General features: G+C 41.8%; 1 protein-coding gene across 3 annotated transcripts in view; it reads left to right on the forward strand.

The window, feature by feature from the left end:
• PARG (poly(ADP-ribose) glycohydrolase) overlaps positions 1–24,256 on the forward strand; it is a 204,568-nt gene that overhangs the window by 27,247 nt on the left and 153,065 nt on the right. For 2 of the 3 annotated variants that reach the window (XM_080687384.1, XM_080687382.1), the window contains exons 5-7: positions 1,629–1,751; positions 1,875–1,958; positions 11,981–12,055. In XM_080687384.1, coding sequence (XP_080543510.1) covers positions 1,629–1,751; positions 1,875–1,958; positions 11,981–12,055 — 282 coding nt within the window. The remainder of the gene's footprint in view (positions 1–1,628; positions 1,752–1,874; positions 1,959–11,980; positions 12,056–24,256) is intronic. The other variant, XM_080687383.1, reaches the window with a different exon arrangement.

A 24,256-nucleotide genomic window follows, 5' to 3' on the forward strand; every position in this document is an offset into this window, starting at 1 on the left:
CCTAACCTGTTTGGCTCAGTGGATAGAGCGTTGCCTGTGGACTGAAAAGTCCCAGGTTCGATTCTGGTCAAGGGCATGTACCTTGGTTGTGGGCACATCCCCAGTAGGAGGTGTGCAGGTGGCAGCTGATTGATGTTCTCTCTAATCAATGTTTCTAATTCTCTATCCTCCCTTCCTCTCTGTAAAAAATCATTAAAATATATTTTTAAAAAATCTCCTTCCTCAAACATTTACTGAATGCTTATTATAAATAGCATATGTGTATACAAACATAAATGTGTATATTTACATACTAGAGGCCCGGTGCATGAATTCATGCATGGGTGGGGTCTGGCCGGCCGGCCCGATTGGGGTCATTGGGCAGGCTGGCCTGGAGGAGGGCCCCGCCCTCTGGTCGAACTCCCAGTTGAACTCCTGGTCGAGGGGACAATTTGCATATTAGCCTTTTATTATGTAGGATATGTGTATACATTATACATATAAAAATACATGCTTTATTCTTCAGTAAATATTCAGAATACAAAGTTAATATGATTATTATTATTCTCAAGAAGATTAGAGTCTAGTGGGGAAGGAAAAACCAGTGTGCTCTACTATGATAATGACCTAATAAAACAAGAGAGAGTAAACGAACTACCATTTAAAAGTTTTTGAAGACCTCTTAGAAGAAATGAAAAGTGGGTTGAGTGTTAAAGGTCAGAATAAATGTTTAACCAGATAGTGTTTGGATAAGACAAGATGTTAAAAACTGGGAATATCATTTGGATCAGAGTATAGGCAGAGAGGAGTCATCATAAGATTAGAAGCCTGGAGCCCTGCTGATGATCATCTATCTATGAACCAGGAGGTCACACTTCGATTCTCGGTCAGGGCACACGCCTGGGTTGCAGGCTGGATCCCCAGTAGGAGGTGTGCAGGAGGCAGCCAATCAATGATTCTCTCTCATTATTGATGCTTCTACCTCTCTCTCCCTCTCTGAAATCAATAAAACTGTATTCAATTAAAAATAAAAGAGGCCTGGGAATACTTGAGAAAGATAATGTCATTCTCAAATGAGCATGAAATGTGAAAGAAGGATGAATGTTCTGGGAACAGTTGGAGTGAGGGAAAGTGATAGAAGGCTGTTGGCAGAAATTCAGGCAAGGAATAATGAGGATTAGAGGCCTAGATGGGATGAAGATAGATGTCCAGAGCATGGTGACCAGGCAACTGATTAAATGGAGGTAAGGAGTGGAAACTGCTAAGCAGCTTAAGAAGGTTTCTTTCGCCAAAACCGGTTTGGCTCAGTGGATAGAGCGTCGGCCTGTGGACTGAAGGTCCCGGGTTCGATTCCGGTCAAGGGCATGTACCTTGGTTGCGGGCACATCCTCGGTGGGAGGTGTGCAGGAGGCGGCTGATCGATGTTTCTCTCTCATCGATGTTTCTAGCTCTCTATCCCTCTCCCTTCCTCTCTGTAAAATATCAATAAAATATATTTAAAAAAAAAAAAAAAAAAAAAAGAAGGTTTCTTTCCTAGGAGCTAGTCTGTATTTTATAGCATTTGCTTTGGCTGCTTTATTTGACTTCTTTTGTAGATGATACACCTAGTTTTTATACACTTACAGTTTTCTTGTTAATCTCTCTTTCAGGTAGATCTTTTGCGGGCAGGAGAAGTTCCTAAACCTTTTCCAACACATTTTAAAGATTTGTGGGACAATAAGCATGTAAAGATGCCTTGTTCAGAACAAAACTTGTACCCTGTGGAAGATGAGGTAAAAACAAAGCTGATATTCCTTTAGTCTTTGGTAGTTTAATACATTCTTGCTTGACTCGTGCTTCTGTGATGCAAAAAAACTTAGAGTAGCTGTCTTATTTGTTTTTTCTTTTCCTCAAAGAATGGTGAGCGAACTGCAGGGAGCAGGTGGGAGCTCATTCAGACTGCACTTCTCAGCAAATTCACACGACCCCAAAACCTGAAGGTATGTTCTTTTTGCTATTCTTGCCTCTTACATGCAGTTCTTAGAGATGGCCCCTGTGTCTCCTCACTCAAAGACATTTTTTGATTTTTAATGTACTCAGGTAACAGCATTATTTATATGCAAGGTGCTTTCTTCCTGAGGAACTCTTATTTAGAGACATTCTTGGTTTCTATTCCATCATTAAGAAATGAGTAGAAATATTAAGAGTTGTAAATTACTTGCCTGGAGCCACACAGAATAATTTGGAGAACCAGGAATTGGAACTTTGTTTCTTGATTCCCCATCCAATTTCCTTCCTTTCAAGCTTCTCTTTTATTTTGTTTTAGAATTATCATGTTTCTGAAATGTCTTCAAAAGTAAATGAGGAAAGAATTATGACTTCAGCAGTATTTGCCCAAAGGGAAGCTGAGTTTCCTAATGATTAAAGTATACATTAAGCATTCTGTTTTTTATTGCTTGCAGTTTAATAATTTATTAATCTAATATTTCAGCAATAATTTATTTTTTAAAATATTTCATTTAAGACTGTAGGGGCATTCATTAGATCGCTTTTCTAATAGCTACTGGTAAAATGTGGGTGAGTATATGTTTATTTTTGACACTATGTAAACTTTGAAGTTTTATAACTATAAACAGTAAGATATTTCTATACTTCTATGAAAATGGGTTTCTTTTTTGGGGGATGTTTTCATTTTCTTTGAGAGACTTAATTTATTGTGATAGTTTCTCAGGTTTTATACTGTTTTCCTTTTATACTTACAAGTTGTTCTTAAGTTTTCTATATCTTTCTATATAACTCCTGTGGGTGTTATTTTTTTTTTTATATATATGTTGTGCCATAATGTATTTTGAAAATTTTATTTCTTAAGGACAGTGGTTTTCAATTTTGTAATGTACTCCTTTTAAATGGAAGAATTTCTCCAGGTCTGCCAGAGTTTACTTATTTTTAGTATAATGTTACATATGTACAAACAAAAAACTAGATATAAATTCTTTTTTCTTTTTAAATAAATCTTTATTCAGATTATTACAATTGTTTTTCCTTTTTCCCCCCATAGCTCCCCTCCACCAGGTTCCCACCCCACCTTCTGCCCTTACCTCCCCCGCCACTGTCCTCATCCATAGGTGTATGATTTTTGTCCATTCTCTTCCTGAACACCCCCCATACCCCTTTCCCCCTGAGAATTATCAGTCCACTCCCTTTCTATGCCCATGATTCTATTATATTCACCAGATTATTCTGTTCCTCAGGTTTTTAATTCACTTGATTTTTAGGTTCGCTTGTTGATAGATATGTATTTGTTGTTCATAATTTTTCTCTTTACTTTTTTCTTCTTCCTCTTCTTTAAGAATACCTTTCAGCATTTCATATAATACTGGTTTGGTGGTGATGAACTCCTTTAGCTTTTTCTTATCTGTGAAGCTCTTTATCTGCCCTTCAATTCTGAATGATAGCTTTGCTGGGTAGAGTAATCTTGGTTGTAGGTTCTTGCTATTCATCACATTGAAAATTTCTTGCCACTCCCGTCTGGCCTGCATAGTTTCTGTTGAGAAATCAGCTGACAGTCGTATGGGTGCTCCCTTGTAGGTAATTAACTGTTTTTCTCTTGCTGCTTTTAATATTCTCTATTTGTCTTTTGCTCTTGGCATTTTAATTATGATGTGTCTTGGTGTGGTCCTCTTTGGATTCCTTTTGTTTGGGGTTCTGTGCGCTTCCTGGACTTGTAAGTCTATTTCTTTCACCAGGTGGGGGAAGTTTTCGGTCATTATTTCTTCAAATAGGTTTTCAGTATCTTGCTCTTTCTCTTCTTCTGGCACCCCCATAATTCTGATGTTGGTACGCTTGAAGTTGTCCCCGAGTCTTCTTACACTATCTTCAACTTTTTGGATTTTTTTTTTTTCTTTTTGCTTTTTCGGTTGAGTGTTTTTTGCTTCTTTGTATTTCAATTCTTTGACTTGATTCTTGTGTTCCTCTAGTCTGCTGTTAGGTCTCTGTATAATATTTTTTATTTCAGTCAGTGTATGTTTAATTTCTAGTTGGTCCTTTTTCATATCTTCGAGGGTCTCGTTATATTTATCGGCCTTTTCTAGGATATTCTTGAAAAGCCTTATAACCGTGGTTTTGATTCTATATCCAGTTGTTTGTTTTCCTCCATTTCTTTCATTTGTGATCTGTTTCTTTGACGCCGCATTTTCACTGCTTCCCTGAGTTGGTAGGGTAAATTTGTGTGCTAGGTTTCCTATAAGGCCCAGTGGGTCTGCCTCCCCAGTTAACCTGAGGTGGACACTCTTGGTGCACCCCTTTGTGGACTGTGTGTACAGCCTTGTTGTAATGAAGTCTTGATTGTTGTTGGTATCACTGGGAGGAATTGACCTCCAGGCCAGTTGGCTGTAAGGATCAGCTGTGTCTATGCTGGGAGAAGTTCAGTGCTGGAGACAGCCTTATAGGATTAGACTTGCCAAATTGCAATAGCCTCTGTGCTCAGCTTGGATGGGGTGGAGTCTCAGGGAGGAGCAGACAGCCTTGGCTTCCCGTCAGCCTTGCCCTTGCGCGCACTCGTAAACCTCTGCCTTCCCCAGCTCCCGAGTCTCCGCCCGAGAGTCCAGACTCCCCCCACAAGAGCGTGGGTTCCCAGGGGCTCGCCTGGAACTGGGATTCAGTGCAGTCAGAACTGGGACTCAGTGCAGTCAGGAGCCTCTGACTCCCTTCCACTAGGGAAAGCCTGTGGCAACCTCTGCAGCCTTTGTGCGCACTGGCACACGCGCGCCTCAGACCTCTGCCTTCCCGGCTCCTGAGTCTCCGCCCGAGAGTCCAGACTCCCCCCACAAGAGCATGGGTCCCCAGGGACTCGCCTGGAACCGGGGTTCAGTGCAGTCAGAACTGGGGCCCAGTGCAGTCAGGAGCCTCTGACTCCCTTCCACTAGGGAAAGCCTGTGGCAACCTCTGCAGCCTTTGTGCGCACTGGCACACGCGCGCCTCAGACCTCTGCCTTCCCCGGCTCCCGAGTCTCCGCCCGAGAGTCCAGACTCCCCCCGTAAGAGCGTGGGTCCCCAGAGGCTCACCTGGAACTGGGGTTCAGTGCAGTCAGAACTGAGGTTCAGTGCGGTCGGGGGCTTCCTTCCCCCTTCCGCCAGAGAAAGTCATCCAGGCTCTCAGCCGCCCTTCCTCTCTGCACGCACAAAGACCCTTTGCCGTACCTCCAATTTTCTGTGAGCTTTTCTCTTTCCTTCTAGTTGTAGAATTTTCACTCAGCCAGCTTTCCTGTGGTTCTGGATGGTGTCCGTTCTGTCTTTTAGTTGTAGTTTTGAAATTGTTGTGCGAGGCAGCAGTTTAGGTGCTTACCTATGCCGCCATCTTGGTTTCTCTAGATATAAATTCTTTACACAAGTAGTGTAGAGCTATGTCAATTTGATTTTTTTTCCATTTGAAGTATTAAACATCAGTTGTGTTCATTTCATAGTAAAAATAATTTGTAGTCAGTATTACCTTTTTGTACAAAAGATTTTTTTCGTTTTTTGTTTTTTAGCAACACATTACAGCTTTATTAGATTTTCCCATTTTACTGGCTATTTGGGCTCATCTGAGGCCTTAGTAACCTATAACTTTATCTTCAAGTTGTCACAGTACATAACTTGAAATCTAATAGTGGCACAAGATTAGTCAACTTGTCAACACAAGCAGTCATCAACATCACAGATGCAGCAGCTTCCTGCTTTATAATGATTCTATCACCCATGTAAAGATATTGCTGCTATTGTGCAAGTTTTTATTCAAGAGAAGTTTCCCAGACCAGGACTAATTAATGACAGATACCAGCTGATGCCATTTTGCAGATTAAGTCAAAACTCTGCCTTATATTTAGAATAAGAAAGGTAGCAAGTTTATGAAAAATTATTTTTTCTTTTGGGTCCCTATTCCTACACTGCCACACATATTCTCTCCTCAGTGTGTCCCATTATTCAATCACCTAACATCCTGACATGACCCATGGATACTCTCCAAGGAAGAGTGGTATTTTGTTTTTTAGGATTTTAGGATTTTGTTCAGTGCAGGGTAAAGGGGTAGATGGTGGGTGAATGGACAATGTGACAAAAGGGGGGCAAAAAGGAAACCTGAAACCTTCTCATTTAATAAAATGTTCTTCATGACACCTCTCAGGGTATAAAGTGTGTTTGGTGTAAAGAAGTTTATTCTGATGATTAAAGACTTGTGTGACCGAGTAAGGCAGTTTCTTGAACTATCCCCACCCCCTAATTTCCCTAAAAATCTGTGGGACAACCAGAGAGGAAGCATATACATTTCTTTCCAAGTGGGGACCATGTGACTCTTCCCAGAAAGTAATTTTACCGTACTGGCTCCTGAAGCAGCAGCCTCCGTCAGCCATTTGCAATTGGCAGTTACAGCTACACACTTTGGAACCTGTCAGGCTTCTGAGTCTTTTGGTTGTTGTTAATCCTCACCTGAGGATATTTTTTCTTTTATTTTTATTTTTATTTAAAAAAAAAAAAAAATATATATATATATATATATATATATATATATATATATATATATATATATTTTATAGAGAGGAAGGGAGAGGGATAGAGAGTTAGAAACATCAATGAGAGAGAAACATTGATCAGCTGCCTCCTGCACACCCCCTACTGGGGATGTGCCCACAGCCAAGTACATGCCCTTGACTGGAATTGAACCTGGGACCTTTCAGTCCGCAGGCTGACGCTCTATCCACTGAGCCAAACTGGTTAGGGCTTTTCATTGATTTTTAGAGAGAGTGGAAGGGAGGAGGAGAGACAGAGAGGAACAGTTGATTGGTTCCCTCCTGCATATGCCCCTGACTGGGGCTGGAATCGGGACCCTACAGTCTGCAGGCCAATGCTCTATCCAGTGAGCCAAACCGGCTAGGGTAGGTTTCTGAGTCTTGGTATCTGAAGAGTATTTTAGTCCACTTCCACTTCAGTAAGGGTCATTGGAGTCTACCGTTTGATAACAGCAATTGGTCTCTATTTAATGGCCTCCTTGCTGATTCCAGCATCTTGGCAGGTGTTCACTGCATCCGTCACATTCTTATAGGACTTAGGAGCCTCTTCCATAACCAGTTTGGGTGAGGCAACACGAATTGCAATTCCCATATCTTCCAATTTGTCTAAGACATCCTGGAAATCTAAATCACGTCAAGATTTTGCTGGAGACAGTGCACAGCCCGCTCCATGACAGGTTGTTCCAAAGGTCTCGGTCATGCCCTGTTCAGTGCCAATAAGAACATAACTGCGGGTTCCCATGGTGCCACCGGGCACTGGTTGTCCAGTGAGTTGATAATCAGCAGCAGTGAGGGGATGGTGAGGAAGGAAAGCTCAGGTGGGTCCCTTTTTTGTGTACTAACAGGGTCCATTGTTTTCCGTCCACCGCATGCTGTTCGATTTTGGTGATATTGTGAAAGACATCATAGATCACATGTAGGTCCAAGTCATCAGGGATTGTACTGAAGACCTTAGCAAAAGCCTGACAGGTTAAGGTCATGGAAGAGCCTAGTTCCTTGCTGCTGCCATTCCCTTCAGGTAGTCCTGACCTTCTAGAGAAACTATTTGAATGCAAGCCAACAGGTGATCATTGACTATAATCTTGTCCCTCTTCCTGGCTTTTTCCATAGCAACCAGGGCATCTGGGGCTACTGGGTGACCCAAGCCTCTGCTTCCACTGTGGATCATCTCACACACCCATCCATTATGGTCAATGCTCATCTTCGTAGCAGCATACTCATTGAAAATCTCATCCACAGCCTGGATTTCTGCATAGTGGTTACCTGTTCCCGGGGTCACCAACTGAGGAAGCCCTATATTTTTAGCTCTTGCAGAGACTTTATTGAGGTCAGCTTGTAGCATTCTCACAGTGTTACTCACAGTGCTTCTTGTCTTCAGCCCAGGAATAGTCTTCTCTTAGTGACCAGTTCATACTCATCTCCAAGGCTTCTTCCAAGTCTTTGGCATTCATTGGGAAGACAACTTTGGACCCCACCCCTATAGGAATGTGGTCAAACATAGCTTGTGCAAGTTGCTCCTTCACAGGTGGGACTTCACTTTCATCTACATTGGTTCTTAGCAAGTGGACACTGCAGTTATTATAAAATCCGGTGTCACTTGGGGCACCACTGCTTCAGGGTCATTCATATCAAAGGCTGCCATAATCACAATAGCAAATCCATAACCTGCGACAGGCGTTTTCTTAATCCCTCTTTATTTATTTATTTATTTATTTTGGATTTTTTTTGTTACCCCTCACTTGAGGATATTTTTCCCATTGATTTTTAGAGAGAGTAGAATGGAGGGAGGGGAGGGGAGGAAGGAAGAGGGGGGTGAGGGGAGGGAGAGAGAGAAAGAGAGAAAGAAAGAAAGAAAGAAAGAAAGAAAGAAAGAAAGAAAGGAAGGAAGGAAGGAAGGAAGGAAGGAAGGAAGGAAGGAAGGAAGGAAGGAAGGAAGGAAGAAAAGAAAGAAAGAAACATGGATGTGAAAGAAACACATCGATTAGTTGCCTCCTGCATGTACACGACCAGGGAAGGGGATGGAACCTGCAACCAAGGTATGTGCCCTTGATTGGGAATCGAACCCGAGACCATTCGGTGTACAGGTGTACAGGCCAACACTAACCACACTGGCCCGAACTTTATTGATTTTTTCTAAGAACTGCACCTGATCATTAGAGTTGTGGCTCATAGCTGTCACCAGGTTAGCAACTCCTGGCTCCCCTTTGAAGAGAGTGGCTGTGCTGTCCCGTTGCCTGAAGCGCCACCTTCTGCACATACTTTTTTTAACCACTGATTCGAACCCCAAAGTAATATGTTGAGAAACTTAAAAAAATACCGTATAAAGAAAAAATTCTCATTTTGTATTTGCTGCTTTTCTTACTAAGCACAGTTGGTGAATGTTGATAGATGCAAAGATGGGATCTGCATGCAGAACATTAATTTGCAAATACCAGGTGTACCGGTTACTAATGTGAAATTTTTTCAATAGATGGAGTTACACATATGTTGATATATATGCGATTTGATTTGTATGCTATTTTGTTGTATTGACAGCAAGCTTCAAAACTTTGTATGTCAAATTTGCTGAAGGTGTTAACATCATAGATATTTTTATGCTTAAAAATGTCGAATTTCGTGCCAAAAAAAGAGCATTTGCGGGAAGTTTTAATTCATTACTTTATTTTGAAGAAAAAGTTATCGTATACTTAGGGAAGCTTATGGTGAACATGCTCCATCTCAAGATACTTGTGAACGCTGGTTTAAATGCTTTAAAAGTGATGATTTCGATGTGAGAGACAAAGAATGTCCAAGTCAACTGAAAAAGTTTGAAGACCAACAATTACAAGCATTATTGGATGAAGATGAGTGTCAAACTCAAAAACAACTTGCAGAAAGATTAAACGTTTCTCAGCAAACAATTTCTGATTGTTTACAAGCAATGGGAAAGATTTGAAAGGAAGGAAAATGGGTGCCACATCAACTGAATTGAAAGACAAATGGAAAACTGAAAAGTCAGTAAAATGTTGCTTCAACGGCACTAAAGAAAGTCTTTTTTGCATCAAATTGTTACTGGCAATGAAAAGTGGATTTATTTTGAGAATCCCAAATGCACAAAATCATGGGTTGATCCAGGTCAACCATCAACATCAACTGCAAGGCCAAATTGCTTTGGAAGGAAGACAGTGCTCTGCATTTAGTGGGACCAGGAATGTGTGGTGTATTATGAGCTTCTAAAACCAGGTGAAACCATTAATACTGATCGCTACCAACAACAAATAATCGATTTGAACCACGCTTTGATCGTGAAACCACCAGAATGTGCTAGAAGACACTGCAAAGTAATTTTGCTTCATGATAACGCACCATCACACACTTCAAAACCAGTTAAAGACATGTTAAAAGATCTTGCCTGGGAAGTATTAACCTACCCGCTGTATTCACCAGACCTTGCTCCTTCAGATTACCACTTGTTCTGACCGATGGCACTCGCACTTTCTGAGCAGCACTTCAAAACATACGGAGAAGTTGAAAATTGGGTCTCTGAATGGTTTGCTTCAAAACAAGAAAAGTTCTATTGGGATGGTATCCACAAATTACCTGAAAGATGGGGGAAATGTGTAGCTAGAGATGAACATTATTTTGAATAAAGCACTTTTGATGTTTCTCTTGAAATTATCATGTTTTCTTTGATTACAAAATCCGCCATTATTAACCGGTACACCTAGTAAATATGATAGTGGTAGAGATTCTTTAGTTTGACATCCTGAACTGCAGTGGATCTTAGAATGGCTCAATCTTCTGATCATTTTTATCTATTTAAAGTACCATCCTTCATTCTACAGTGTGTTGTCTTTTGGCTCTTGTATTCTAAAACCACAATTTAATAATATAAACTCAAAAACACCAAAACAGGCCATCCAAGAGTACTATCTAAACTCTTTTTGAGAAACACTGTCTTAGTGCCTTTATGGCCTAAAAACAGGATTATTGAAGAATTTTCCTATTTTTTTAAAAGCTTAAATGCAGAATAATCATAGTGTTTTAAATTACATTGTCCACTCACCTTTTTAGCAATTCCTTAGTGTTCCATGATTGCTTTAGGAAGGATAACTGCTGTAATCTGAATTTCCCTTGTTTATTTTACAGTAGATTCAACAGAAGAGAGTAATCCACTGAGATATTCTTCTATAATTGTTTCCTTTGTTGAAAGAACGATTAAGAGAGTGGGGCAAAAGTAGGCTTACAGTTGTGAGTACGTGAAACCCAGAGTTTTTTCTTGTATTATTATTACTGTTGTATTTTCCATATGAACAACGGTAAACCTACTTTTGCCCCACCCTGTAAATATACTCTTTTTGCTGTTTTTATGCATTTGGTGTTAAGAGAGCTTAGAGATGTTAAAATTTTAAAAAAGCAATGTCCTCAGAAGTTGATTTACATAGAAATATTTCTGTAAGTGAAGTGTTGGATAATTTGCAAGGAGTGGACTTCTTTGTGCTTTATTGAATTGTGCTATCATGAATTATGAAATAAAAACTCACTTAGAGATTGATAGCTGACGTGGGGTTCAGCATGTGTCTCTGTTTTGGGCCTATTGTCTTATTTTTAATACTACTAACCCGTTATAAAGTACTGCCTATTCCGACAGTTAAATGTTATAACAGTAGATGGTGAACTATTTTAACTTTTCATTCTATATAAATCCTTAGTTTGTGTGAACTGCTGGGGGAAGATAACTATTAATATGTAGCTTATAAAAATAGTGGATAATAAAGGAAAAATACCATTTTGTGCTTTGAGGCAGTGTCTCTCAATTATTTTTTTTTTTATTATTGCCCTTTCAACCAGAGATCCTTTTCACGTATTTGTTTCCTAATTTACTGTCCCCATGACATTTAAAAAAATATTTTTTTTATTGAATTCAGAGAGGAAGGGAGAGGGAGAGAGAGAGAGGAATATCAATTATGAGAGAGAATCACTGATTGGCTGCCACCTGCATACCCCATACTGGGGATCGAGCCTGCAACCTGGGCATGTGCCCTGACCGGGAATCAACCGTGACCTCTTGGTTCATAGGTCGACACTCAACCACTGAGCCACACAGACGGGGCTGAAATTTTAATACTGTAAATATACGGTATGCCTGTATACATAGTGTGACCCTTTTAATGGCCAGAAATCATAATTTTTAATTTTTAATCCCCAAGATATAATTTTTGTCTACTTAATTTGTATTAATTATCTCTATTTAGAAGGTATGTTTTAGAATAATTGTTTTTCCCTTATTACTTGACCTATCTAATCTCATATTTCTTAAGTAAATAATAAATTAGTATGCATTCTATTGGTTGATAGCTACTTATGTGGAACAGTTAATGGTAGGAGGAAGTTTGTCTAGCATTAAGAATTTTACTGGAAGTAGTTCATTAAGGAGACAGTCTATTCATAGATAATTCACTTGACTCTATCATGAGGTTTTTCTTTATGCTTTTTCCATAGGATGCTATTCTGAAATACAATGTGGCATATTCTAAGAAATGGGACTTTACAGCTTTGGTTGATTTCTGGGATAAGGTAAGAATATGCTTATTTCTTTAACTATGAAAATAATATGACAACTATAAAAAAGTGTAAGAAAAATATCTAATTCTGTCACACTAACACAATTATTTTTTATTTTTGTGAAAAATATTTTCTGTTATTTTATGTGCATTTATAGGAACTAATTTTAAATTTTGTTTTATTCTTTTTCTTTTAAAATTTTATGCCATTATCAACATTATCAGTGGCTGCATATTTCATAACTAGTTTTTGAGAATTTAATGATTCCCATATTCTTAGACATCTAGGTTGTATCTAGTTTATGTACATACACACACATGCACATGCACATATACAGTTATGTGCCACTTAACAAATGGGATACATTCTGAGAAATGAATCCTTAGGTGATTCTGTTGTCGTATGAACATCATATATGTTTTATACTTACACAAACCTAGATAATATAGCCTTCTATACATCTAGGCTATATCTTATAGCCTATTCTTAGGCTACAGCCTGTGCAACATGTTACTGTACAAAATAAAACAGCATGAGATTAAATCATATACAAGATCCATCGCCACAGTGCTCACACCAACACCTAACTTCTGGCAACCCCTAATCTTCTCCATCTCTATAATTTTGTTATCCTTTTTATTGTTGAGTAGTATTCCATGATGTAGATATATCATAATTTGTTTAATCATACTCACATTTCAGGATATTTGGGTTGTTTCCAGTTTTTGGCTATTACAACAAATCTACCATGTACTGTTGTGTGCAGGTTTTTACATGAACATACATTTTTATTTCTCTGAGATAAATGCCCAAGAGTGTGATTGTCAAATTGATAAGTGTATTTTCAGTTTTAGAAGAAACTGCCAGTATACTTTTGCTAGATAAGCCTCCCAAAGAAAGATACTTTATATACAATCTTTAAAAATTTTTTTAAATATTTTTTCTCACATTCATTCATATTATGTATGTTTCATTTACAAATAATAGAAATAGTAATTTTAGAAATGGAAACATTTTGAATTGAAGTATTTTCAATATTACATAACTTTGATTTACCTAATAGAGAATAACTATTGAACTTTGAATAGGTCCTATATTTTTATACTAGAGGCCCGGGGCACAGATTCATGCATAGGTGGGGTCCCTTGGCATGGCCTGCAGGGATTGGGCTGAAACTGGCAGTCCAACGCCTCTGCTGCTCCCACTCATCCCGGCCCCGCTGTGCTTGCCGCAAGCTCACGCCCAGTCAGTTCCGATTGGGAGAGGCTCGCACCACTGCAGCAGTGCTCGCCAGCTGTGAGCCCGGTGTCTGGCGCCTGGCTGTTAGCTGAGCAGCACTCCCACTGTGGGAACACACTGACCACCAGGGGGCAGCTCCCGCGTTGAGCATCTGCCCCCTGGTGGTCAGTGTGCGTCATAGCGACTGGTTGATCGGTTGCTTAGGCTTTTATATTTATAGATTGGGGCTGTTCCCTCTGCGACCCTTTTATCAGATAAATAACTATGAGCTAGAACAGTGGTCGGCAAACTCATTAGTCAACAGAGCCAAGTAGCAACAGTACAACGATTGAAATTTCTTTTGAGAGCCGAATTTTTTTAACTTAAACTTCTTCTAACGCCACTTCTTCAAAGTAGACTCACCCAGACCATGGTATTTTGTGGAAGAACCACACTCAAGGGGCCACAGAGCCGCATGTGGCTCACGAGCCAGTTTGCCGACCATGGGATTAGGGCATAATACAAATTTTTAGGGGCATATATGTTATCTTACCTAATAATAGACAAACATGTAAATTGACGGTACCTCTGCTATGCCCATAGCCAATCAGAGTAAGTATGCAAATTAACCCAACAAATATGGTGGTTAATTTGCATACATAGGTGCCCAGCGCTTGGGTCCCGGGAACATCCTGGCACCCAGGTCACTCTGAGGTAGGCCCCACGTGGGCCCTGAGCAGCCTGGGAAGGACCTGAGCCAGGGGGCTCCTGGGCAGGGCCAAGCCTGCGATCAGAGCCGAGTGGGCAGGGTCTGAGCCGGCGATTGGAGGGAGCTGGGGGTCCCCTGCCCAGGCCTAAAGCTTCAGCCAGAGGCTTTAGGCCTGGGCAGGGCCCAGTCGGCGATTGGTGTGAACTACAGAGGAAACACCTTTTCTGACTGCTCATTGGCTAAGCTTCCTGTATGCCACTGATAATATTCTTAGTAACTTGGGTAATAAGAATCCAAAAAGGTGATCTAGGGTTTTTCCACCACACTTCTGGAGAAAAAAACGAAGGTCCTCTGCTGGAGGGCTAAGAAATGTCATATCCTTCCCTAGCCGGTTTGGCTCAGTGGATAATGCCTCAGCCTGCCGACCGCAGGGTCTGGGTTCAATTCTGATCAAGGGCATGTACCTAGGTTGCAGGCTCCTCCCTGGCCGGGGCCCAGGTCAGGGCTCATGCAGGAGGCAACCAATCAAAGTGTTCCTCTCACTTTGATGTTTCTCTCTGTCTTTCCCTTTCTCTTCCACATTCTCTAAAAGTCAATGGAAACATATCCTCAGGTGAGGATAAAAAAAAAAAAAAGAAAGAAAGAAATGTCATATCCTATGAAAGACTCATCTTGAAAATGCCTAAAGAAAGTTGTCATTTTTTCATGGTGAAGGGACTGGAGTCTGTGTTGATGAAACACCTTGGTGGCTGTGGTGACTGGCAGTGGCTGCAGCAGCGGGGTGATGGGGCTGGTGTCTTCCCCTGATCAGCCCGGTCGCCTCCCACAAAGGGAGGCCAGACTGCGGCTTAGGCCCGCTCCCAGTGGGGAGCGTACCTAAGCCGTCAGTAGGACATCCCCTGAGGGCTCCCAGTATGTGAGAGGGGTCAGGTTGGGCTGAGGGACCCCCCACCCCCAGTGCACGAATTTCGTGCACCGGGCCCCTAGTCTATACTAATAAAAGGGTAGTATGCTAATTAGACCAGACATCTTTTGGACATCCATCTGGACATCCTTCCAGACAAAGCCATGGTGGTGGGGGCCGAGGCAGAGGCTGTTAGGGGCAATCAGGCTGGCAGGAGAGGGCACTTAGGGGCAACCAGGCTTGCAGAGGAGGGCATTTAGGGGCGACCAGGTCGGCAGGGGAGCAGTTAGGCGTTGATCAGACTGGCAGGGGAGTGGTTAGGGGGTGATCAGGCTAGCAGGCAGGCAAGTGGTTGGGAGCCAGCAGTCCCGGATTGTGAGAGGGATGTCCGACTGGAATGTCCTGTGGGTTCAGGCCTAAACCGGCAGTCGGACATCCCCTGAGGGGTCCCAGATTGGAGAGGGTTCAGGTTGGGCTGAGGGACACCCCCTTGTGCACGAATCTCGTGCACCAGGCCTCTCGTTTTAAATAAAGGAAAATATCTTATTTGAAAAGAGTTTTATGTGAAATAATATAAGTAATTGCTGTACACTGTACTTTATATTCTCAACTCCTCTCAAAGAGATATTAATTGACCCTATGTTCACTGACTGCAGGACTGACTTCCACCACGCTGACACAACACTGACTGCCATGGGGGCTGTGATCAGACCCTCTCTCCCGGCCTCTGTCCGGGCCTGATCGCAACCTCCTCAGCAGTCAGAGCTGGGTTGCCATGACAACCCAGCACTGACTGCAGGACTGACTTCCGCCACGCTGACCCAGCACTGACTGCCACAGGGGCTGTGATCAGACCCTGCTTCTCTCTCCCAGCCTCTGTCCGGGCCTGATCACAGCCCCCTCGGCAATCAGTGTTGGGTCACTGAGGCGACCCAGCACTGACTGCACGACTGACTTCCGGTGTTCGGTCAAGACTTTGGTTGTTTTGGATGTTATAGACCCTTGCTCTTTATATATATATATATGTATAGATATGTACCACACCTTCATCTAATTATTTATCAAAGGACACTTCAGTTGTTTCCATGTCTTGGCCACTGTGAATAATGCTGCAATGACCATAGGGGTACATATATCTTTACTAATAAATGTTTTCAAATGTTGGGGGTAGGTACCCAGGAGAGGGATTTCTGGGTCACATGGTCGCTCTATTCTTATTTTTTGAGGAACTACCAGACTTTTCCATAGTGACTATACCAGTCTACATTCCCACAAGCAGTGAATGAGGGTTGCTCTTTCTCCACAACCTCTCCAACACTTGTTATTACTTGCCTTGCTGATAATAGCCATTTTAACAGGTGTGAAGTGGTATCTCATTGTAGTTTTGATTTGCATTTCCCTAATGGCTAGTGAAGTTGAACATCTTTTCATATATCTGTTGACTGTTTGTATGTCTTCTTGGAAGAGGTGTCCTGGTCTTCTGGCCATTTTTTAAATTGATTTGTTTTTTTGGTGTTGAGTTGAATGAGTTCTTTATATATTTTGAATATTAATGCTTTTTTGGAGCTGCTGTGCAAATATCATTTCCCATTCAGTTGGCTGTCTTTTTCTTTTGTTGTTGGTTTCTTTTGCTTTGTAAAAAGTTTTTTAGTTTCATATAATCCCGTTAATTTATTTTTGCCTTTATTTCCCTTGCGTGAGACCCAGACCCGGCTGGCCCCCCCCACATTGGGCTAGATCCAGACCCGGCCATTCCCAACCTTGTCAAGCCCTGCCAGGCAGGGGGCATAGCCTTAGGTCCCCTGGCCTGGTGTCAGGATGGGGGGAGTAGCCTGAGGTGCCCCAGCCCAGACTGGGGTGGGAGTTGTGCCTTGAGGTCCTCCGTCAAGCCCTGCCAAGTGGGGGACACAGCCTGAGATCCCCTGTCAAGCTCCGCTGGGTGGGGGACATGGCCTAAGGTCCCCTGTCAAGTCCTGCCAGGCGGGGGTGCGCAGCCTCAGGTCCCCTGGCCCAGCACTGGCAGGGAGGCTCAGCCTCAGGTCCCCCGTCAAGCCCCGCTAGGCAGGGGCACGGCCTGAGTTCCCCCGACCCAGCACTGGGGGTGCACCTTGAGGTCCCCTGTCAAGTCCTGCTGGGTGGGGGGGGGGGGACGGCCTGAGGTCCCCTGTCAAGCCCAGCCAGGCAGGGGGGCATAGCCTCAGGTCCCCTGTCAAGCCCCACTGGGTGGGGTATGCGGTCTCAGGTCCCCTGGCCTGGTGCGGGGGTGGGGGGCATGGCTTGTAGTCCCCTTTCAAGCCCCACCTGGTGGGGGGCTCGGCCTGAGGTCCCCTGGCCTGGCTCTGGGGCGGGGGGAGCAGCCTGAGGTCTTCTAGCTCAGCACCAGGATGGGAAGTGCACCTTGAGGTCCCCTGTCAAGCGTTGCTGGGTGGGGAGTGTGGCCTGAGGTCCCCTGTCAAACCCTGCCAGGTGGTGGGCGCAGCCTGAGGTCCCCTGTCAAGCCTTACCAGGGTAGGGGGCGTGGCTTGAAGTCCACTGTCAAGCCCCACCTGGTGGGGGGCGTGGCCTGAGGTCCCCCGGCCTGGCGCTGGGGAGGGGGGAGCAGCCTGAGGTCCTCTAGCCCAGCACCAGGATGGGAAGCGCACCTTGAGGTCCCCCGTCAAGCTCCACCGGGTCGGGGGCACAGCCTGAGGTCCCCTGTCAAGCCCTGCCGCGTAGGGGGCGTGGCCTGAGATCCCCTGTCAAGCCCTGCTGGGTGGGGGGCGTGACCTGTGGTCCCCTGTCAAGCCCTGCCGGGTGGTGGACATGGCCTGAGGTCCCTTGTCAAGCCCCACGGGCGTGGGGGAGGGCCTAGCCTCAGGTCCCTGCTGATTGCTCGTTAAGGCTCCTTATGGGAACTTGGCCTCAGCTGTGGGTGCAGCCATCTTTGTGATGGAGTGATGGTCAATTAGCACATTCCCTCTTTATTAGATAGGATTACCATTTTATTGTTCATATTTTTTAACTCTTCGCCTCCTCCTCCTCCTCCTCCTGCTCCTGCTGCTCCTTCTGCTTCTCATCCTTCTTTCTTCTTCTTCTTCTTCAGAATATCCTTCAATATTTCATGTAATTCTGGTTTGGTGGTGATGAACTCCTTTAGCTTTTTCTTATTTCTGAAGCTCTTTTTTTGACCCTCAATTCTAAATGAGAGCTTTGCTGGGTAGAATATTCTTGGTTGTAGGTACTTGCTATTCATCACTTTGAATATTTCTTGCTACTCTCTTCTGGCCTGCAAAGTTTTTGTTGAGAAACCAGCTGACAGTTGTATGGGCACTCCCTTGTAGGTAACTAATTGCTTTTCTCATGCTGCTTTTAAGATTCTCTAAATTGTCTTTTTTTTTTTTTTATGGTTTGGTCTATATTAAAATAGTTACAATTTATTAATCTCACTGAGTCTTAAAAAATTTCAACATAGCTTCAATTTAAGCCATTTTGTATAATGATTTAAAAGAAGTTGACACTTTTTGACAAAATATAAAGTTATTACCAAAAATTACCAAAAATGATATACTCTAAAGTTTAATTATATAGGTTATGTAAAAGTAACGTTTTCAAATAGATCTTTCTTTGATTATGCAGAAATTAAAAATTCACAGAAAAATCATTATTAAATGTGATTTTTATGAAAGGCTTGTTATTTTTTTTAAAGAATAGTTTATTAATTTCCTTTTTTAAAAAAAATTTCTTTGTTGATTAAGGTATTACATATGTGTCCTCATCCCTCCATTAGCCCCTCAACCCCCTCCTTCCCCCCCCCCCCCACTCATGCCCTCACCCCCCTGGTGTTCATGTCCATTGGTTAGGCTTATATTCATGCATACAAGTCCTTTGGTTGATCTCTCCTTCTTTCCCCCACCCTCCCCTATCTTCCCTCTGAGGTTTGGCAGTCTGATCGATTCTTCTCTGTCTCTGGATCTGTCCATGTTCATCAGTTTATGTTATTCATTACATTCCACAATTGAGTGAGATCATGTGGTATTTATCTTTCTCTGACTGGCTTATTTCACTTAGGATAATGCTCTCCAGTTCCATCCATGCTGTTGCAAATGGTAAGAACTCCTTTTTTACTGCAGCGTAGTATTCCATTGTGTAGATGTACCACAGTTTTTTAATCCACTCATCTACTGATGGGCACTTAGGCTGTTTCTACATCTTAGCTATGGTGAATTGTGCTGCTATGAACATAGGGGTGCATATATCCTTTCTGATTCATGTTTCTAGTTTCTTGGGATATATTCCTAGAAGTGGGATCACTGGGTCAAATGAGAATTCCATTTTCAGTTTTTTGAGGAAACTCCATACTGTTCTCTACAGTGGCTGCACCAGTCTGCATTCCCACCAGCAGTGCAAAAGAGTTCCTTTTTCTCCACATCCTCGCCAACACTTGTCGTTTGTTGATTTTTGATGATAGCCATTCTGACAGGTGTGAGATGATACCGCATTGTTGTTTTGATTTGCATCTCTCTGATGATTAGTGACTTTGAGCATGTTTTCATATGCCTCTTGGCCTTCCTTCTGTCCTCCTTTCAAAAGTGTCTATTTAGGTCCTTTGCCCATTTTTTGATTGGATTGTTTTGTTATGCCCAGATTTCGTGATCCCCAAAGACCACCAGGGAGCCGAGTCCGATGCAAAAGCAAAGAGCCTTTATTCGAGCTAGCTCGAGTTCAGTCCCACACACGCCGGCGCAGCGGCGAGGTGGAGAGAGAGAGAGAGCTTCAACAGGACAAAGGTTTTATAGGGGTCTGGGCCATGGGGAGGGTCGCCTGAGTTGGCTGACCCCGATTGGTCAGTCCCAGGTCACCTGAAGGGACTAGTAAGGCTGTCCCCTACCCACACAGTTTTCCCAGGCTTGTTTGGATGGTGGTTATCAGTAGAATGAGAGCAACCTTTCATAGCCTACCAAGAAGTCTGTAACTATTTACTGAGATTTGCTGTACTGAGAATTTGTCCTTCTGCTCTGTCTCTCCCTTAGAGATTAAGAGGAACAAAGAATACATTCCTCTTGACAGACCTCCTATTCAGTGTTTTGTGCACAAAGGGCATTATGCAGTTAATAAACTTGCTGCAGTCTCTCGATGATCTGTAGTCCTCCCGATCCCGCTCTCCTGTCTTTCTTTTCTCAATTCCCACCTCCCTACCTCAGCCTGGTTCAACCTGTCAGGCTGGCCCTGGCACCTGATGGGTGAAGGAGCATGCTACGGTATAGCCCAATTTGGGCCTAGCTGCTTTCTTGTAGTTTTTCTCGGAAGGGAGGTTATTCTGGGGACAGGAGGAAGGGTCTAGCACAAAAATGGAGTCTCTGCCCTTTCAGTTAATCTTCCTTTTGTTAAGTTGTATGAGTTCCCTGTAAATGTTGGAGATTAAACCCTTATCTGTTATGACATTGGCAAATATGTTCTCCCATGCAATGGGCTTTCTTGTTGTTTTGTTGATGGTTTCTTTTGCTGTGCAAAAGCTTTTTAGTTTGATGTAGTCCCATTTGTTTATTTTCTCTTTAGTTTCCATTGACCTAGGAGCAGTATCGGTGAAGAAGTTCTTTTGGCATATGTCTGAGATTTTGCTGCCTGTGGATTCCTCTAGTATTTATATGGTTTACTGTCTTAAGTTTAAGTCCTTTATTCATTTTGAGTTTATTTTTGTGTATGGTGTAAGTTGGTGGTCTAGTTTCATTTTTTTGCATGTATCTGTCCAATTTTCTCAACACCATTTGTTGAAGAGACTGTCTTGACTCCATTGTATGTTAATGCCTCCTTTGTCAAATATTAATTGGGCATAGTGGTTTGGGTCGACTTCTGGGTTCTCTATTCTATTCCATTGATCTATATGTCTGTTCTTGTGCCAGTACCAGGCTGTTTTAAGAACAGTGGCTTTGTAATACAGCTTGAGATCTGTTATGGAGATCTTCCCTACTTTGTTCTTCTTTCTCAGGATTTCTGCAGCTATTCGGGGTCTTTTTTTATTCCAGATGAATTTTTGGAGAGTTCTTTCTAGGTCTGTGAAATATGCCGTTGGTATTTTAATGGGGATTGCATTGAATCTGTAGATTGCTTTGGGTAGTATGAACATTTTGATGATGTTGATTCTACTAATCCATGAACACGGTATGTTCTTCCATCTGTTTATGTCTTCCTCTATCTCTTTTTTCAGTGTCTTGTAGTTTTCCGCGTATAGGTCTTTTACCTCCTTAGTTAAGTTTATTCCTAGGTATCTTAATTTTTTTGGTGCGTTGGTAAATGGGATTGCTTTTTTAGTCTCTCTTTCTATAAGTTCACTATTGGTGTAAAGAAATGCCATAGATTTCTTGGCATTAACTTTGTATCCTGCTACATTGCCAAATTTATCTGTTAAGTCTAATAATTTTTTGATGGAGTCTTTAGGGTTTTCTATGTACAATATCATGTCATCTGCAAATAAGGACAGTTTTACTTCTTCTTTTCCGATTTGGATGCCTTTTATTTCTTCTTCTTGTCTGATTGCAATGGCTAGTATTTCCAGTACTATGTTGAATAGGAGTGGTGAGAGTGGGCATCCCTGTCTTGTTCCTGTTCTTAGGGGAAATGGTTTTAGTTTTTGCCCATTGAGTATGATGTTGGCTGTGGGTTTTTCATATATGGCTTTTATTATGTTGAGGTATGATCCTTCTATTCCCACCTTGCTGAGAGTTTTTATCAAGAAGGCGTGTTGGATTTTGTCAAATGCTTTTTCTGCATCAATTGAAATGATTATGTGATTTTTATCTCTCAGTTTGTTTATGTGATGTATCACATTTATTGATTTGCAGATATTGTACCATCCTTTCATCCTCAGGGTAAATCCTACTTGGTCATGGTGTATGATCTTTCTGATGTAGTGCTGGATCCAATTTGCTAGAATTTTGTTGAGGATTTTGGCATCTGTATTCATGAGGGTTATTGGCCTATAATTCTCTTTGATTGTGTTGTCTTTATCTGGTTTTGGTATTAGGGTGATGCTGGCTTCATAGAAGGAGCTTGGAAGTGTTCCTTCCTCTTGAATTTTTTGGAATAGTCTGAGGAGGATAGGTTTTAGTTCTTCCTTGAATGTTTGGTATAACTCCCCCGTGAAGCCATCTGGCCCCAGGATTTTGTTTGCTGGGAGCTTTTTGATGACTGCTTCAATTTAATCCATAGTTATTGGCCTATTGAGATTTTTGAATCTTCCTGATTGAGTTTTGAAAGGTTGTATTTTTCTAGGAATATGTCTATTTCCTCCAGGTTGTCTAGTTTGTTGGAGTAGAGTTGTTCATAGTATTTTTTAACGATCCTTTATATTTTGGTGGGGTCTGTTGTTATTTCGCCTCTTTCTTTTCTGATTTCATTTGAGTCCTTTCTCTTTGCTTCTTGGTGAGCCTGGCTAGAGGTTCATCAATCTTGTTTATCCTTTCAAAGAACCAGCTCTTGGTTTTGTTGATCTTTTGTATATTTTTTTGTTTGTTTGTTTTGTGGGTTTTTTTGTTTTTTTGTTTTTTGTCTCTATGTCATTTATTTCTGCTCTGATCTTTATTATCTCCTTCCTTCTGCTCACTCTGGGCTTTTATTGTTGCTCTCTTTCTAATTCTTTGAGTTGTAGAGTTAGATGATTTACTACCATTTTTTCTTGCTTTTGAAGTAGGCTTGTAGAGCTATGAACTTCCCTCTCAGGACTGCTTTCATTGTGTCCCATAGATTTTGGATTGTTGTGTTTTTGTTGTCATTAGTTTCCAGGATGCTTTTAATTTCTTCTTTGATCTCATTGGTAACCCAGTCATTATTTAATAGCATGCTATTCAGCTTCCAAGTGTTTGAGATTTTTGCATTGTTTTTATTGTAGTTTATTTCTAATTTTATGGCATTGTGGTCTGAGAAGATACTTGGTATGATTTCAGTCTTCTTAAATTTGGGGAGACTTTGCTTGTGACCCAATATGTGGTCTATTTTTGAAAATGTCCCATGTGCACTTGAGAAGAACGTATATTTCATGGCTTTGGGATGCAATGTTCTGAAGATGTCAGCTAAGTCCATCTGATCTAGTGAGTCATTTAGGATTGCTGTGTCTTTGCTGATTTTTTGTCTAGAGGATTTACCCAGTGATGTCAGTGGTGTATTAAAATCCCCTGCTATGATTGTATTGTTGTCGATCTGTCCCTTGATATCTTCCAGGAGTTTTGTTATGTATTTGAGTGCTCCTGCTATGGGTGCATATATGTTTATCAGGGTTATATCCTGTTGTTGTATCTATCCCTTTAGTATTATGAACTGGCCTTCCTTATCTCTTGTTATGGCCTTCACTTTGAGGTCTATTTTGTCAGATATAAGTATTGCTACCCCAGCTTTTTTTTTTTCATTTCCATTTGCCTGAAAGATATTTTTCCATCCCTTCACTTTCAATCTGTGTGAGTCCCTTGTTCTGAGGTCGGTCTCTTGTAGATAGCATATATATGGGTCGTGTTTCTTTATCCATTCAGCCACTCAATGTCTTTTGGTTGGAGCATTTAATCCATTTACGTTTAAAGTTATTACTGAAAGGTACTTGTTTGTAGTCATATCTATTTTTGTGTCTGTGTTCCTTCTTACCTCTTTATTTCTTCTTTTTACAGTATTCCCTTTAGCATTTCTTGCATTGCTGGTTTGGTGGTGATAAGCTCCCTTAGCCTTTTTTTGTCTGCGAAGCTCCTGAGTTTCCCTTCAGTTTTGATTGATAGTCTTGCTGGATAGAGTATTCTTGGATTCAGTCCTTTGCTTTGCAACACTTTGTATACCTCCTTCCATTCCCTTCTAGCTTGATGTGTTTCTGTTGAGAAATCATTTGATAATCTGATGGAGGATCCTTTGTAGGTAACCCTCTGTCTCTGTCTTGCCACCTTTAAGATTCTCTCTTTGTCGTTAATATTTGCCATGGAAATTGTGACGTGTCTTGGTGTGGGTCTTTTGGGATTGATCCTGCTTGGGACTCTCTGTACTTGTGTAACTTTTTTCTTTCCCATATCCGGGAATTTTTCTATCATTATTTCTTCAAATATATTTTCTAGTCCTTGCTGCTCTTCTTGTCCTTCTGGCAGCCCTATTATACGTATGTTACTTCATTTCATGTTGTCTCAAAGCTCCCTTAGGCTTTCCTCCTGCTTTTTCAGTTTTTTTCTCCAGCTGCTGTTCAGATGGGGCTTGTTTCTGTACCTGACCTTCTTTTTTTTTTTTTTTTTTTGAAATTTTTAAATAAATCTTTATTCAGATTATTACAATTATTTCTCCTTTTTCCCCCCATAGCTCCCCTCCACCCCTTTCCCACCCCACCTTCTGCCCTTACCTCCCCCCCACTGTCCTCATCCATAGGTGTATGATTTTTGTCCAT

This window comes from Plecotus auritus (assembly GCF_963455305.1).
Source record: "Plecotus auritus genome assembly, chromosome: 9".
NCBI classification, from domain to species: Eukaryota; Metazoa; Chordata; class Mammalia; order Chiroptera; family Vespertilionidae; genus Plecotus; species Plecotus auritus.